The following is an 18,470-nucleotide window of genomic DNA, read 5'->3' on the forward strand; positions in this document are numbered from 1 at the left end:
GACGCAGACGTAGAGAATGGACTTGAGGACACAGGGAGGGGGAAGGGTAAGCTGGGACGAAGTGAGAGAATGGCATGGACTTATATATACTACCAAATGTAAAATAGAAAGCTAGTGGGAAGCAGCCGCATAGCACAGGGAAATCAGCTCAGTGCGCTGTGATCACCTAGAGGGGTGGGATAGGGAGGGTGGGAGGGAGACGCAAGAGGGAGGAGATATGGGGACATATGTATATGTATAACTGATTCACTTTGTTATAAAGCAGAAACTAACATACCATTGTAAAGCAATTATACTCCAATAAAGATGTTAAAAAAAGTTCTATGGGGAAGGAGGACTCCATTCATTTGTATAGATGGCATCTGCTAGTCTTTTCTTTGATGTTATTGACTGACATAAAATTTTTGGACTGCTTATTTTCTCTGGGTGTGCTATAGAATGTTCCACAATTGCCTAAGAGTTAGAAAACACAGTAAAATACAAATACTCAAACTCCCTGTCATTGCTCGTTGGAAGCATGATGTTCTCTTGGATTCAGTCACCACCCCATTTTTTTTACCATCCCTTGGCTATTCCAGCATGACTTCACAGGAGTGGAAACGAGGGGAGTCTGGTATACTCATGATTTAGCTGTGGTTTTCTTTGAGTCACATCAATGAAACATGCTTTAGAACAGCCGAGCTCATAGATATGATGAGACTGCATGGGTTGAATGCCCAGTTTGGTATATAATATTTCTTTTTTCCCCTCAATTTTCATGACTAACAAGTGATAAAATTTCAGCAACTCACTAAATGCCTGACAGGGTTAATGTACCAATTATACCACCAGGATGCTGGTGCATTAGACACGTTTTGTGCAGTAGTTTTATAAGGCTGCTTCCGTTGGAGACGCTTAGAAATGAAGCATCAATGTACTGGTAAATGACCTAAGGGTAATTTAGTTATCCTGAGCATTCTTAAACATATTTTCCTAATGGAAATTTTTATTGTGATGAGAATTGAACCACTTAGTATCATTGCTATCATATTCCATTTGTCTGAGTAAAAATACAGATGGCATTAAAAACAGGCGTAATGCCTAATTAGCCTAATGCCACAATGGATGACATCAGTACAGTACTTAGGGGGAACTCGTTAGAGTTGCCATAAAGCCAGTGAATCTTCTCTTTCCCAGACTTGAGGAGGTAAGCCTATTTTCTTTTTCTTTTTTCTTTTTTCTAGTTCAACAATTTTAATTTTACAGATGAGAGTGATGAAAAAAGGCTTTCATATGTTTAAAATTACAGAGTTATTTAATAGCAGAACCAAGTCTAAATGTAAGCCTATTTTCAATTTAAAAGAAAAAAAAATCATTCAAAGCAGGACTTGCAAAAGGAATTTTCATTCATAGTGAAGATCAGGATTACTTTCCCCACCAATTATATGACCTTTTAGGTGAAAAATGTCATCAACTTCTCCCCAGAGTGACAGAAAGTTATCATTGTCTATTCTTCAGGGGAATTAAATAGATCTTTTAAATGCTCCAGTGAGGTCACAGTTTTACTTTTATGCTCATAGAGCATCAGGGCTTGCAGATGCTGGCACTTCTGTGTTTTTCAGACAAGTGATAAGAGCCCATAGGAACACTTTTAATTCGTAAGCAACTGCACTGTGTAGTTCAGTTACTTTGAAATTCTGCCTAACACCGCCCTCCCCGACCCGTGTGTCCCCAAACTAAAGAGAAATGCCAGATTCTAATGTTAAAAACAAGCCAACAACAACAACAAAAACAACAACAACAAACCAGGCAAGACATCCAGTCAAGTCTACCTTCCTAAGCATTTATGAATTCCAAAATCAAAATATGAACAAAAGCAGTTTAAAAATAGTTTTCTTGGTTGGCAGGAATTTCAGGGGCAAGCTGGAGATATTTGGGACTCAGGGTATGCATCAAAGTGAAAGCATCCAAACCGTCTGTGTTTCCATGTTGGCCCATTGTGGCCTCAGGGCTGCCTCTAATTGTGTTGTATTTGTGAGTCAAACTCTCGTTTTTGTCTTAGCAAGCTGCACAATGGAGGCATTTGTTTTCAGTCTCCTGTCACCGCACTGCTTGCGTTCCAGGCCACTGTGCCCAAACTCATCGGAGAAAAAGGAACCCACTTTAGAATGCTTTGAAGGGTCAGCAGGATTGCTGGACTTGGAGTAAAGCACTGACTTAATTTATATCCATTGGTTATTTTGAGAGCTTAGCTGTGTGTATGTTGTTTCTCAGCCACAGGGGAGGAGCTACAGTATACTTGCAAAAATTATTTCTTTTGCCATGGGTGATATAGACTATGGTTTGAAAAAGTTCTGTTTATTCACCAGGGTCGTATTCTCAGGTGCAAGCGTGAACTTCTCCTCCATTCCATTTGTTGCTAAGCCCTTAGCTTTGTCTAAGTAAGTGACGATTCTGAGAGGTAAATCTGTGCATTGGAAAGTTCAAACTATTTTCACCAGAACAAAATAAAGAGGGGGAGAAAAGAAGATTGAGGAACACAGCATAAAACTTAGCTTACTGAAATCTCTCTATCCTTGCAGAAGGGATAAATGAATTGTCTGGGTGCTGGTAACCCTCTTCTCCGGGTAGAGAAAGGCAGCCATTGAGTTCTCATTTAGTGCATCTCAGACGCTGAGGAAGGGGTTAAGGAGCTTTTGGCCGAGGTTTTTATTGCTGCTATGGGGCTGGTTTGGACAAACACTATGAATGCTGGGCTCACACTGGCGGCTTTGTCAGGTTGTCACTTCTGTTGTCACCAACCTGAGACCTTATTAGGGGCTTCTGTCTGTATTTGACCTTGGAATCATGGCCATGGCCACTTCCCTGCTCTAAGGACAGCTCCTTCCACTGAGTCATTACTGACGTTATAGTCAAACTGTCCTTTAGAGGAGAACAAACCACTTAACTCCAAGTGTGAGCTTGCTGAGCGCATTAACTGTTTACAGACGTGTCAGTGACAGTGCAGCCTCTTGTATCCTAGGTGAAGATCATTCCTTAGTCACGAATTCCTTTTTTCAATTTCCCTTCTCCAGGGCACTCTCCCACTGGTTCTTTTCCAGCTGGTGATCTGACAAGTCTTTCTCTTACAGCCAAGGCTAGAGTCCCCTCTCTACTTGAGCTTCTCTGATAACTGGTAACTGAGGAAGTGGACAGTTCTTTAGGGATCTGGCAATGGGTACTCAGGGTTTCACTCAAGCAAAACAAAAACTGTATCTGCCTTCAAAAACCTTGTATGGCTATGGCTTCTGGACCCCATGACAGAAGTTTCTCCCATCTCCTGGATTTTCCTGGGAGCTTCAAGTGCGTTGACTGAGTCTACCAACCCTCTGTTTCTTTGCCCAGTGACTCTTATTTGTGACTTCGTCCTTGTTACTGTTTCATTTTCATTCTCCATAATAGGAATTCAAATGGAAAATACCTCCTGTCTCAAGCAAAAATCATTTGCATACATGAGGATAAAGAAAAGAGGCCGATTTTCTCTAACCTCTTAGAATCAGGGTCTTTATCTTTCATGTTTCAGAAAAGTATTGAGAGGATTGCTTATCAGAAATTAGTTGGCCGTTAAAATTCCCTCATCTGTGAAAATGAAGGGATTAGAGCAAAGGATCTCATAAGGGTCTTTCTCGCGCTAAAAGTTGCCATGCACTGATGATGGTCTGTCTCCTTGTGGGAGAGGACAGATGGATGCTCAGCTTTCACACCACTCATCTTTTGGATCAGTGGGTTGAACATCTGTTTGGGATTTCTGATACCACTGCACTGCAGTTCCCATTGCTGTCTTTCAGCTGGCAGCAACAGAATGCCTCTCCAGAAGGCATCAGGCCTCTTGTCTCTGCAAGAGCTTTTTATTCTTATTATTTCCAAGAATATTATAAGAGCTAGTTTCCTTCATATTTCCTTTCCGAGCCTGGGAAATCTATTTTGGGGTAATGGAGAAAAAAAATATTCCTCTCAAGTAGCTCAAAAGAACAGAGATTTAATATCTAGTCATGATATTAATTTATAAAATGAAATATACATTTAAAAGGTAATATATTTTGATTTATTCAAGGGAGAAGCGAACCTTTTAAAAAAATTAACAGAATTTATTTTTAAAATTAATTAATTAATTAGTTTGTTTTTTATTTTTGGCTGTATTGGGTCTTCGTTGCTGCACGCAGGTTTTCTCTAGTTGTCGCCAGCGTGGGCTACTCTTCGTTGTGGTGCGCGGGCTTCTCATTGCGGTGGCTTCTCTTGTTGCCAAGCACAGGCTCTAGGCACGCGGACTTCAGTAGTTGTGGCTCGCAGGCTCTAGAGTGCAGGCTCAGTAGTTGTGGCTCACGGGCCTAGTTGCTCTGCGGCATGCGGGATCTTCCCGGACCGGGGCTCGAACCCGTGTCCCCTGCATTGGCAGGCGGATTCTTAACCACTGTGCCACCAGGGAAGCCCCACTGTGTCATTTTACTTGTAAATATTTCATTATGCCTCTACCTAGTAAGTTCTGTTTTTTTCCACCATGCCACATGCCATTATCACACCTCATTCATATAACTTAATACCAAATATCTAATTTTCATATTTCCCTGATTGTCTCAAACCTGTTTTTTTTTTTTTTTTTTTTTTTTCCAGTTGATTTGTTCAAATCAGAACCCAAACAAGACCCGTACATTGCATTCGGTTATAGTGAAGCCTTGTTTGATCTTCACTTGTAGGGGAATGTGATTTATGTCAAAGATGGATAAATGATGGTCTGCATAAAAAGTTTATTTCTGCTTCACTTTTTCTCTGTTCTACTTAAACATTTAATAGCGTTAGGCCTAGAATTAGCCATTTTCATGATCGAGCATTTTGGTTCATGTGTTCATTCATTCAGTAAGTTCCTACTGAGTGCCTACTCAGTGTTAAGCACTGTTCTAGGCACAGAGTTTCAACAATTAAAACAGCATCAGCAATCCCTACCTCATGGAGCTTGCATTCTGGTGGCTGGAGCCGCTGCAGGTGATAGCACTAGATTTGACCTGGAAGGGAGGAAAGGAAGTTTAGCAGTAAGTCCAGAAGATTTAACTGATGCAGATTTGGCATTTAGGAGCTAAGATATTAAGACTTGAAGTGTTTTGCAGTCGTCAGGTCCTTATTAGAGCATTATTTCCATTGCAGTTATTTTTCTCTAACCCCTATCCAAGCTGCCTGCCTACTCACTAGATGAATCTTCTTAAAACTCTGTTTTGATCATGTCATTTTCTTACTGAAAAATCTAAAGTGTGACTCATACTCTGTCAATAAAGGTCAAACTGCCTAGCTTGACACTTAAGACATTGAAGTCTGACCTTATGTTTTCAATTTTATCTTTGTGTTTTGTTTACTGCAGCCAGACTGGTCTTTTGAACTTACCTTGAGTATCTGCTCTGTATCTTTACATTAGGCCAATAGTAATGCATCTTACATTCTTCTTTGGGTCATTCTCTTCCCTTCCCTCTCCTTCCCTCGAATTTCTTTTCCTATTCTCTTTTTTTTTTTTTTCAATTTATTTATTTTTATTTATTTTTGGCTGCACTGGCTCTTCATTGCGGCGTGCAGGCTTTCTCTATTTGCGGTGAGCGGGGGCTACTCTTTGTTGCGGTGCGCAGGTTTCTCATTGTGGTGGCTTCTCTTGTTGCGGCGCATGGTCTCTAGGCGCGCGGGCTCAGTAATTGTGGCACACGGGCTCAGTAGTTGTGACTCGCGGGCTCTAGAGCACAGGCTCAATAGTTGTGGTGCACGGGCTTAGTTGCTCCACAGCATGTGGGATCTTCCCATACCAGGGCTGGAACCCATGTCCCCTACGTTGGCAGGTGGATTCTTAATCACTGTGTCACCAGGGAAACCCCCTATTCTCTCTTCTTATCTATTTCAAAGCTCAGCACAAGTTTCATCACCTTAGTTAAGATTACACACCACTAAACCATTTAATGCCCAGTCCACCAATGTGCCACTTAGTTTACCTTGCCTTCATTTATACAACCAGCTGTGGCTAAGATCTAGACTTTATAAACCAGAAAGGCCTGGATCTGATTTTCAGTCCAGTCACTTATTAGTAATAGGGTCTTGCAGCAAGTCCCTTTATTTCTTGGAGTCTCACTATCCTTGTCTTAGAATATAAATACAGGATGATTTTCATGGGGCTGTTCTTTCTTTTTTTAATATTTATTTATTTGGTTGCACTGAGTCTTAGTTGCGACAGACAGGTTCCTTCATTGTGGCTTGTGGGCTCCTTAGTTGCGGCTCGCCAGCTCCTTAGTTGCGACATGTGAACTCCCAGTTGTGGCATGCGTGTGGGATCTAGTTCCCTGACCAGGAATCGAACCCAGGCCCCCAGCACTGGGAGCATGGAGTCCTATCCAGTACACCACCAGAGAAGTTCCATGGGGCTGTTTTGAATAGTAATCGAGATAATGTATGTAAAGTAGTCAGTGCAATTTTTGGTACTTGGAAGCATTCTATAAGTGATAGTCTATTATTATTATTAATTATTTTATTTTGTTTAATTACATCATCTCCAACTTGACTGAAAGGCCTTTAAATAATTCCTTGTACGCTGTTGATACTGCGTGTCATTTTGTGGGCAGTCATTTGTTTTAGGTTTCTGACCTACCACTTTTAGCCCCTGGGTCTCCTACATAGTCATCTAAATATTGATCCACTTGTCCAGATATTGTTTTTAGTAGTCAGTTGTGACTGGACAGCTATAAGGTATGAACAGAAACATACATTGTGAAAAATGACTAGAACGTGAAGGGAAAGCAACGGTAGCTATTAATCCTATATAAGGAGTTAAAATTAGGCCAAATGATTAAGTTAGGGAGTCTTTGTCTTTATATGGGGTTTTCTATTAAGTTTAGGCAGGAAAGAGAGATGTTGAGAGACTGATGCTGAGAGATTCTGTCTTGTTAATATTTTATTTGTTGCAAATGGTTTTCCGAGTTGTTTCCTTGCCAACCTCAAAGCAAAACACTCTGCCTTGAAAGAAGAAAAATCAGAGGTGTGTTATATTTCACCATAGGAAGCTATTCACAGTCAGAGGCCAGGAGAATCCAGTTGAATTGCGGATCTGAAGGAGGCCAAAAAAGTGCATTTTAAACCAAGCTAAGCACAAGACACTGCCTCATTAAGAGAGGAGAGTTACAGGCTCACAGTGAAGAGGAGATCACGTAAATTGCTCTCAATTCTCTTGGAGAAGAATAAATGCGTATGCAAATGCCCAGGCTCTGGTTTTCAGTTTCAAAAGGAAATAATGTGTGTTCTGTCAGTGGAGCTCAAACTATTCAAAGGCTCGACAGAACAGCCCGATGGGAGCTGGATGCAAGGACTTCACGTAGTAGCTCTGTGTCAGTGGCAGTCTCTTGAAATTGGGACTAAAATTAAAAGTAGTTGAGTGCAGCCAGTTCTAAGTGTCAGATGAAACACTTTGCTCAGCGTGTGGTGTACAACACTGATTTTCCTATTGTGTTCCACATCGTTGCGTGAGATGTTGAATCAGGTCCCTGTGAGTTCATTCATGAATATAAGAGCTGGAAGGCAACTCCATCCATAATTACTGTTCTGAGATGTTATTGCCTATTTGCCTTGAACTTTAATTGGACAAGGTATTTGTGAACTTGCTTTATTCTTTTGACACCTGGAGACGATGTTTTTCTTCTTTCGATTTGATTGGCCTTTTCCATGGAAACATCTTATGAATGCTTAAATGTTGTACTTTCTAAATTGGTGCTAAGGCACAGAGAGGATTGTTCACCAGAGACAAAGTGGACTAGGGGAAGACTTTTTCTAAATGGTATTATGCAAGCTGTGTGATCTCTATGGTTGCATATGTGATTCTAAAGGAATTTGAAATGACGGTTCTGATTTAAGTGTCTGAATACCTCTCTGATTTTGGTAGCTCCTAATAAGATTATGTGAGTGTGGACACTGCATCTGTTGAAACTTTAATCTTTTAATCTAGACATAGGGTAGGTCAAATAGATAAGGGCAGGGAAAGAGAAATGGTAAGCATTTGATAATGTGTGTACCAGAGAGGTCTCTTTTTGGGACTTAAGAGAGCCTCCTGGGAAAGTGAAGAGTGACAATGCCTTGGCTCCATAGTGGCTCTAGAATAGTCCCATAATAAGAGAATGCAAATAGGACAAAGGATCCAGGAAATTGCTTCACTTAGGGCAGTGGTCTTCAAACTTTCACTTGTATCAGAATCACTTGGAAGGCTTGCTAAAACGCATATTATTGGGCCCATTTCCTGAATTTCTAATTCAGAAGGTCTGGCGTAGGGCCCAAGATTTTTGCATCTCTAATAGGTTTCTAGGTGATGCTGATATACTGCTGGTCCTGGGATCTCTGAAATAAAGCAATGATTCTTGCCTTGTTCTCTCAAACTTTAATATGCAGAAGGATCACCTTGCAGAGGTTGTAAAAAATGTAAAGTCAAAAAATTATACTGGAGTGAGGCTCAAGACTCTGTGATTAGAAAAAGAAAAAAGCACCCTTAGTGATTGGTCTGTTGTAATTGGCCCAGGGACACTTGCGGGAGTGCAGCTCCTGCAGGTCCAGGAGTACCGGAGGGATGGACAGCGTCGGCGAGGGGACGTTAAATAAATCAATAACACTGTGTATGTACAAGCATGGTCTCTCTTTCTTTATTTTCTCACAGTCAGATTTATATACCCTAAGTGATGACATCATCAGGTGTTTAACTAAAACCTCAGAAGATATTCACAATAGATTGTACCTAATATTTCTAGATGTACTTAAAATAATTCTAAATGTTCTCAAAACATCATTGTGTTTTCTTAGAGTAGATTCAATCGATACTAACAAAAAAGCCAGCTAATATGTAACAAGCAATTAAAAGAAACTATGGAGGAGGAAGTTTCCTAAACTTTCCTAGGTGTCCCAGAGGTCCGCATGGACAGGTTTGAACAATGTATCCCCTAAATCATCTACAATATTTTTCACAATTTAATCTATCACTGTGTTTCTCTGGGCATGACGCCTTGTTTGAATGGACGAGTCAACAATTCCAATGTTGGCAGTTGACTCTGTATGATTAATTTATCCTTATACCAGAACCAACAGTACCCATAATCATCTATTACTCCCATGTAGGGCCATTGTTTTTTTTTTTTTTTTTAATTGGTGTTTTCCATAAAAACAACCCTACATTTCCAGGTAGTTTGTTTTTTCTCCCACCAGCCAGGGGCTGTTGTTCAAAAGTCCCAATGCGTAGGTTTTGGTTTGGGAGGGGGAAGGGGATGTTTTACACGGTTAAGCTTGGGACGGGGTGGGGGGGCGCAAATCCTCCACGGACTTTTTCAAGGCAGAAGCACAAAATGACAAAACAGCTCAGAAGAGAAGTAGTCAGCTTCCTGGGCGCAGCACTGCCCTGCAGCGCTGTCTTGGTGTTGTTCCATGACCCTGTCGTGGCACAGAGGCTCCAGGTTGGCTTCCAACAGACACTGGTCCAGGGGCTCCAAGCCACTGGGACATCACTAACTCTTTAGTACTTGGGTCCTTCATATTTTCATAACTATTTATAACCTGACTGTCACTTAAAGACTGTTAGAGTTCTAATATGCCTTGAAGAGTAAGAGAAAATAAAATGGAAACATTTCAATATTTGTTTTACAATTTTTTTGTTTTTGTTTTATAATATTTTAATGGCCTAATGATATCATAGGCCAAATCACATCTTATGCAAATATGATATATTGTGATAAAATATGATGAGCATTTAGCAAAACCTAATATAATATAACAAGATTTTGGCATGAAAAAGTTGCTCATCTCCTGATATCAAGTAAAATGTAAATAAATCAAATCTTTTAAAGGAGGCAGCAAGATATAATGAAAAAGAAGACTAAAAGAAAAAAAGAAAAGATGACTTTGGAGATGGACAGTTCCAGACTTCAGCACTTAGAGCCTAGGCACATTACTTAACCTTTTTTCGTCTGTGAAAGGGATTTAGTAATTCCTGTCTTACATGTCATGAAGAATAAATAGATAATATAAACAGAGAGACATATTGTGTTTAATAAATGGTAGTTGTAGAAGGAAGAAGAAAAAATAGGACACAGGTACTTCCCATCTCTTAGTTTTTTTCATTGCAATTTAACTGAGACAAGAGATGCCTGTCCAGCTTAACATTCCTTGAACAGCAATTTCAACCAATGCTTTTGTATGAATTTGAGACTGACTCTGAAAGTAGACATCATCTCTCAAGTTTCTTTCATGTAAGAATTATGAATGTAACCCTTGAAGATACAAATTAAAACTAAGAAAAATTTAGAGTGATTTTAGATATTGTGTAATAGAAAGCATGTCTTTCTTTGATTAAATAGATATATGGTATATGCCTATTTTCTGGAAGGCTAAGAAAATTTAAACAGATGAGGTGAGTTTGTATATTTAGGCATGGTTAAGGACCATGAGGGCAAAAAAATCAATGTTATATAATAACAACACTATATAATATTTAAGACAGTAACTATATGTATGTATATAAAGTGATTCTGGAAGTAGTGTGCTTCTTGTTAAGCCTGGTTATTCCAAGAACACCTTTCCCTTTACTTTTATATGCTTTATATATAGAATATTCTTCTTTGTACTTTATATGCTTTCACTTTTTTTTTTTTTTTTTTTTTAAATGAGAAGGAATAGATGAAACATTCAGCCAGGATTCTTGAAGAGACTTTAATGAAGAGGTAGTTTAAAGAGAAGTGAGTCAGGTCAAGGGAACCATCAAGGGGTGGTGAGGGACCATGGGGCAACCACCATCACTCTTAGGCTGGATCTGAAAGAGGTGGAGGAAGCTGCGTTTACTAGAATATAGAGGAGGGAACCTCTAATGGAAGCTGTGGTGCTAGAGGAATGCAGCTACTGCCTGGATGTCAAAGCAGGGAGGGAACATGAAGAATACATAAATTAATCTCTCTCCGATTCTATTTTGGGATCTGTTGCTGGTGCATTCAACTGAGCAAACACAAATGGATGCCGGTGGGCAAGAGAGTTTGTGTGACATAGTGTAGGGGTCAGCCTCACAGGATGAGAACAGGGCAGAGAAGAAAAATGAACAGATGGGAGCTCAGGGGTGCCTAGAAAATAACCAGCATGAGCAGTTATTTCTTTTGTAATAAATTTTTAAAAAATGAATTACCTTGAGGTAAAGTATGGAGACAGGAAATTGAGATGAAATTTTGTATGTATGTAAAGGGGAAAATCAAGGAATTTGGTCTTGTTGTAGGACGAGTAAAGGGAAGTAGTGATAATGTTGGAAAAGGTTATTTTGAGTCAGATAGATGGTAAATGGTTTTTAATGACAGTTTCAAGATTATAGGTGATATTCACTGGATTTTAAAATAAATTAGAAAAGGCTCTTTTCCAATCATTTCAAATTAAAAGGAAATCTGTAGAATATTGTGAAATCCCAGATCTTAGTAGGGAAGAGTAATGAAAACGGAAGATAGGATGTCATAGTGGAGAGCACATTGACTTAGGATCAGAGAAACAATGGCTAGAATCCTGGATCAGTGTTGAATATTACCGTAAATTTGTCCAATATAGAGTCTGAACTCATTCCTCGTGGGCTAAATGTGCATAGTATTTCACATGGCTATTGAGAAAGTAAATGAATAAACATATGTAAAATGCTTAGGATGAGGTCTAGACATGGCCTTCTGTCAATGGGTGATGATACCTACCAGTTTTTGAGTGCCAAATTTATGCCAGGTGCATTCTACCTACTATCTCCAAGCCTCCAAGTAACCTCATTTCAGGAGGAGAACTCAGACTCAGAGTAAGCCATTTGTGCAGGGCCTGTTGTTACCAAGTGGCAGAGTCAGGCCTTGAGGCCATGCCAATATGATCCCAAAGCCAGGCCTCTTGCTGTTAAACTGCAGTTCACATCCTTTGGCCTTTTCTCCCATAAGGTGCAAATGCACTTATAATAGCTTTCTAAGAAAAGCCAAAGGATACAATTGTGTAGTAAGTTTTCTCTGAAAATCTGTTCAGGAAAACTATTTAGGTTGGTACTTACAGGCTCGTCATGCAAAGGTATAAAATGTTTGAATATTATGTATGAGGCAGCATAATTTCTAAATGGACGGACACACTAAAATCAAAGCCTGCTTTTGAAATAAGGCTCAGTAAGTCATCTTAATCGTCCTCACTGTCATTAACTACAGATTGTTCTGAATATCATAGTCTGTCTAATTATTTTAAGTTCTATAAAGGGAATACTCAGGAAGACTTTGTGAATTTTCCTTATAGTTTTTAAAAATTGTGATGTAATTAGAGAAATGTCAAAAACTTTTAAGAGGCTATAAACGTTCTAAGGAGAATAAACACAAAATAAACGTGTAGGAATGAATAATAGTAATGTATATCAGAGAGAAAATGCAATTAGAAAGAAGTTCCTTTTGACAACTGCAAGAAAAATTATGAAGTACTTCTTAATGAGCTTAGCAAAGGATATGCATGAACTATGCAAAGAAAACTGAATACTCTTCTGGGAGATGAAAAGGGAGATTTGAATAAGGGATGGATAAGATGACAAATGGTTGTTAGGATGTCAGTTCTTATCAAGTCTGTTTATAGACTGAATGTAACCCTAATAAGCCTCGTTGGACTTTAAGGAATTAAACTCTCAACAAAATGATACTAAGCTTCAATTGGAAAACACATAGACATGAGTATAAAAGTATATTCTGGAACCACAATGAGGAAGGAAGTATCCTACCAGATGTAGGGATACTTGTAAATCAGCAAAAGTTAGGACTAAAGATAAGTGGAAGTGAAAAGTGATAAAAAGGATATGTATACACATATACTTGAATTATTATTTATAGAAATTTGACAATAATTTAAATGTCATTGAAAAGATAATGGCTAAGTAACTTATGAAACAGCACAAACTTGCAGATGTTAAAATGACATGTATGAACAGTAGACAGACACATGGAAAAATAATTATAAATAATAGGTAAAAAATGAATACAATATTTTGTTATTATAATGTATTATATATGCCAGGTTTAAAAGAGAACATACTCATATTCGTGCTCCGTGTATGTTCACCTGTTTAAATGAGTACATATTCATATTCATAGATTTAAAAGAGAAAGAACATGAATAAATATATTTGTTGAATTCAGATAGTGGGATAAGAATGATTTTTGTTGTTCCTGAAATTATCTTACTGTTTTTGAAATGCTTTAACCATAAAAGTTTTAATGTAGATTATGTAAACTTTGATATAGACTATGACTAAAGCATCAACCAAAGTGTATTGGCTAGATGATGTTTGTCATATGAAACTTGAACCAATAAAAAATAATTCTGAAGTACGAACACAGAATTTAATCTTGTTCTCAATTATCTTGACCATCTCAAATCTACTAATGTTGCTTAAAGTTCCTTATGATTAGATGAACATTTTCATAATTTCTTAAATCTGTTCCTCTTATATATGCTATTTTTCCATCTTTTCATCTACTCTGTTTTGCCTACTTTTCTGAGCTCTTGAAAGATTTACATTTTGTTGGTTGCTCTTTCACATTTATAATACAGTGACAATTTTCTTATTAGCAAGTTTATCAGTGCCTAATACAAACCTATTTTTATTAGAAATGTAAAAGCTGTTCTTAAAGATAATTTGAAATTATTTCAAGCTTATGTTTTCTTTTTTGTTCTTTTAGGTAAGTAACTGAACAGGGACATGAAGAACTGATATTTCAAATGACAGCCATGTTGCAAAAGGTACTTTTGGTATTTTAATGTTACTGTAGAAGGAGCACTATAAAAAGACAGAGGTTGGAATGTATAAGTTCTATTTTGGTAAAAATAATCTTTTGTATAAACAGATTTAAAGATGTTATAGTTTTGATAATATTTTAATTATGAGAAATGTAATACCTTTATGATAGGACTTTTCTTTCTGAGTCTAGGAAATTATTTTAAGTATTATTTGGGAATGGAAAGATAAATAAATTGATTACTTTGTCAACATATTCATTGGTGGAATGAGGGAGGTGGGGGAAAGAAATCGGATGCAACAAAGTGAACACATTGAGATTTGTGCATCAAAGCTGTATGTTTTCTCCAAGGGCTTATGGTTTGTTTCCTGTGATCAAAAAATTATCTTCAGAATTGCTCATAAAATTGATTGCTCTAAGCTTGTCAATAAGGCAATTTGATTTTGGATAATTCAAATGGATTGCATCAGTGTGGAGAATTTGCCAGATTCTGTTTATATGAAAAAAAATTTAAATAAAAGGGAGGGAGGGAAGGAGGAAATATTACACTTAAATAATAGAATATAGAGGTCTTGGATATCTGTCACATGCATGATTTGGGGAAATATGATTCTGTTTTGAAGTTATGAACCTTATCTAGAAGAATCTCTATTTTCAAGAAGGAATCTTTAAAATATTATAGAAACCATGACATCTGGTTGAGAGGGAGACAATTGCCCTATGAGCTATTAGATGAGCTGTGTGACTCCACTACCATTGACAATTATGCAAAAAACCAATGACATTTATATGCAATGAAGCATGTATTGTCCCTTTATACTAAATTAAAAATTCATTCCAATGAATAGAAGATACATGAGAATAGTAAAAGAGAAGAACTCAACTTGTCTGTGTAAAACCACAATTAAAAAAAATTCTAATCTTGCTGAAGGGGCTTATAAGGACTCAGGGCAGGTGCTATGAAGAGGCTTAATTTGAAGAGAAGTTAAAAAAAAAAAATTAAGGAAATAATTTTACACCAAAAAGTTTATACTCTTCCAATGATGACCATTTAAGTAGCATGAATTTTCTCTACTTTGTGGCTATTTTTTGAATGTCAAATGAGAATTAGGCAACTGATAATGAGAGAGCACTGTTTAGCTTGGGCTATTTTTAGAAAGGGCAGATATTACCCTGTATTATTATATGAATATATTATGATACAATTTGCTTCACTTGAGATATCAGTGAGATTTCCAAGTGTAAATGCTAAGTTGGCAGTTGGATAGATAGATGAGTCTTAGAAACGCAGAGCAGAGATCTATGGTAGGTTTTGGAAACCATTGTCTCACAGTTGGTAACTAAGACTATGGAAACCAATGGGACCACTTCTGTAGAGATTATAGTATATGATGAAGAACAGAGGACCCGTTCCAATACTGGAAGAAAAGGAGAGAATGATGAGTTGAGATGGAGTGTCAAATGTTGCTGACAGGTCAAGGAAGATGAAAACTTCAGAAAACCCACTGAATTTTTCCACATAAAGGTCCTTAGTGACTTTGGCAAGGGAAGTTTCTTGGATTGGTGAGGGCATATGCCATATTGGCGTGGGTTGCAGAATAAATAGGAGGTTAGGAGAAAAAGTTAGCAAAAAATAGATAGTTCTTGTGAAAATTTTGTCTGTAAGTAAAAGTGGAGAGAATCCAGTAGCTGGACTGGGATGTTGGGATGACATAGTTTCGAACATGTTTAAATGTTAATGGGAACGTTGCAGAGAAGGGGAGAGATTAAAGGCATGGGTTTCTGAGAAGGAAGGAAGGGATGGAGTCTCAGTGCAGGAAGGGGGATTACTCGTAGCTGATGGGAGGAATCCGCCTCAACATAACTGAGACAATGGCAATAGGATATGTACAGAAACAGATAGGGTTATAGACTTGGTAGGTAGTTTAGGGGAGTATCAGCAAAGGTTTCTGTTTTCTCTATGAAGAGGGTGTGGCCAGAATAGTTAGTAGGGATTTGAGGAAATGAGAAGAGTTTGAAGTAGTGTTTGTGGAGAATGGGAGAGGGAAAGTTTCACTGGGGACAGTGTTGTTAGACTAGATTGGTATTAATGACTGGGAATTTGTAATGGTTGGGAATTAATGACTGTGTCATACGATGCCCTGAATTTTGCCAGTGGACTTAAGCTTCCAGTCTGATTACAATTCTCAGTCAACCATTGTAGACCATGACAAGCCTTAGGTGGTTGAAGGACTTACTGAAATCTAATATATAATGACCTTCTCCCATAGAATTAATATAGAGCCATATTTGAAGACACTAATCTAAGTGTGGTGTTTTCCCTTAATTTGCATGAACATATGTGTGTTTATAAGTGTACTATATGCATGAATATTTCTTTCTAAAAATCAGAAATCAGACATATTTGGCTTGGATGAAAGGGAAAAGAAAGATACTGAGTATTCTTTTCTCGGGTACTCATTTTTGCTGTGTGTCTCCTAATGACAGTATTTTTATGGCAAAATTTAAGAAACTGTTTGACCTTGAAGAAAAGATGACTTTTACTTTTAATTCATAACTTATATCTTGTTTGCCATGACTGAAGAGAGCCTGCTGTCTGAAGCTACTCAGGCATCATTGGTTTGGCATGTTCTTCCTACTCTGGTGCGCGTCCTTTGGATGGTCTAGTTAGACTGTGGAAGTATTGAACAGGCCCGAAGATGAAAGACTTCAGTTTGTTGACTTTGAATTATAAGAATGTTAATATGCTTATTTAAGTAGAAACTCTAAATTTCTATTTCCCATTTTGATTTTTTTAGACTGTTTACTTGAGAGTATGGGGCTTTTTATAAAACTGAAGAGATCTCTAGTTGAGGGACTTTCAGATGTTGTTTTAGCTGCAAAACAACACTGAAAAATAAAATCTGGTGTAAATAAAGATAAAAAGAGAACTATTCTGGTTCTAGTAGGCATGGGGGACCTGGAGCCCACTTACTCGGGTCACCTCTTTCCCCTCCTCTTCATCCACTTTTGGGTAGGTCCCCTGAGACATCACCATTGACCCTCCATGAAACATTGCTTGCAAATTACAATTCTAGGTGGTCACAACTCTACTGAATTTCATTAAAATATAAAGTTCTTAAGATAAGTTAGCTGTGGCTTTAAGATAATTTTCCTCTCTCTAATAAAATAGGCAGGTTAGTGTTTACTTTGACCCAAAGTGTATAATTATCTTATATTGTTAATTTTAATGATAATATAATAGATACTGAGTTTGGTCAAAGCAACTCCATAGAAACCACTGCTATTTATGTTTGAAAAGCCAGGCACTCAATTTAATTAATTCTGCAGGTCAGGATGACCAAAGTTCGTAAACGGGGACCCCTTTACTAAGTTCAGGAATAGAACTGTTCTTTATTGTCCTCAGAGGATGGACATAGGACTATAGCAGGAAGGATTTAACTGCCTTGGTCTTGAGTAGCCATGAAAGTATGTTGTTATAAGTTACGGAGATGTTGTTCTTCTGTTAGGGTATGACTTTGTCTATGACTGACAGTATCCGTAGACATGGAATTGGATGTTTTCAAGAAAATAATAGTACCTTTTTGAAAACTAGAGAATGGATAAAGTGGATATAGAGAATGGTCAAAAGAAAGCTAAAGTGGAGTATGTGTCACTTGCTAACAGAGTTATAAAGTCAAACTAATATGGGACAGTATTGAACATATGATTTGTGCCACATACAATGTCAAATTGTTTGCTTGAGTTATTTTTAACAGTCATAGCAACTGAATGAGGAAAATATTATGACTTGATTTTATATTCGATGAAATCAAGTCTCTTAGAGGTTAAGCAATTTGACCATCTCACACAGTGAATTACCAGCAAATGTAGTGGGGTCAAAATTGAGATCCGGATCGTTTTATTTCATCACCAGAGTGGCCTAGTGAAGTCAGATTCAACAGCCAGCTGGAACTTGAAGTAGCTGAAGTGAAGGCAATGTCCTAAACTGTTAGGGACATAGCTAGAAGAGGGCTGGTCTTCCACATCAGAGTGCTTCCCAGCAAGTGAAGTACCTCCAATAGCTCCATGAGAAAGAAGTGATTCTGACAGTCCAATGACGGTTTGTATCCTTAAAATCTACTGCCTTTTTCAATGCCTCCAGACAATCCTTCCTCCAAATACTACGGTGATTAGAGGACTGTCCCTTCAGGGCTCAGGTCACTTGGGGCTTATGCCACCAAGAGCTTTAGCACTGAGGTCAGATGGGAAAAACTCTAGCTGGCTGAGGACTCCCCATGATGTCCCTGACTTGAGAGTCTGGCCATTGATGGGGAGAGCTTTGTCTTTTCATTCCAAGATTCATTTCCTGGAGAAGGAAAAGGAGCTCAGTTCTGGGTTGTGTCCTGACATCTTCTATTCAGGTTTTTATCCCTGAATCACACACTAAGATCTGTATCTCTTAGTATGTGAAATCTTGTTGTAGTTATGGAGAAGAAAGTAATGAAAGGAAATAAGAAAAATTAAAAGGGTTAAGTATGACATCATGTGAGCCAGATATAAAGTTTACAATCTTGAGTTTTTAAAAGGTTTTTTAAGGCTTGTTTAAAATGTGTAGGGTTACTGGGAGAAAATAGCAAAGACTAATAAACTTCTCAGATGTTAGGGAATAGAATACCCTGCATGGACATGATCATTGATAACACGTGTACTTTT

General features: G+C 38.0%; 1 protein-coding gene across 5 annotated transcripts in view; it reads left to right on the top strand.

Moving 5' to 3' along the window:
* The window catches only part of ANK2 (ankyrin 2), a 689,273-nt gene that overhangs the window by 172,947 nt on the left and 497,856 nt on the right, over nucleotides 1-18,470 (top strand). For 4 of the 5 annotated variants that reach the window (XM_067036530.1, XM_067036514.1, XM_067036521.1 and 1 more), the window contains exon 2: nucleotides 13,719-13,779. The exons of the other annotated variant lie outside the window; for it this stretch is intronic. In XM_067036530.1, coding sequence (XP_066892631.1) covers nucleotides 13,759-13,779 — 21 coding nt within the window. In that variant the 5' untranslated portion in view covers nucleotides 13,719-13,758. The remainder of the gene's footprint in view (nucleotides 1-13,718; nucleotides 13,780-18,470) is intronic. 5 annotated transcript variants of the gene reach the window in all.

This window comes from Kogia breviceps, chromosome 6 (assembly GCF_026419965.1).
Source record: "Kogia breviceps isolate mKogBre1 chromosome 6, mKogBre1 haplotype 1, whole genome shotgun sequence".
Lineage (NCBI taxonomy): Eukaryota > Metazoa > Chordata > Mammalia > Artiodactyla > Physeteridae > Kogia > Kogia breviceps.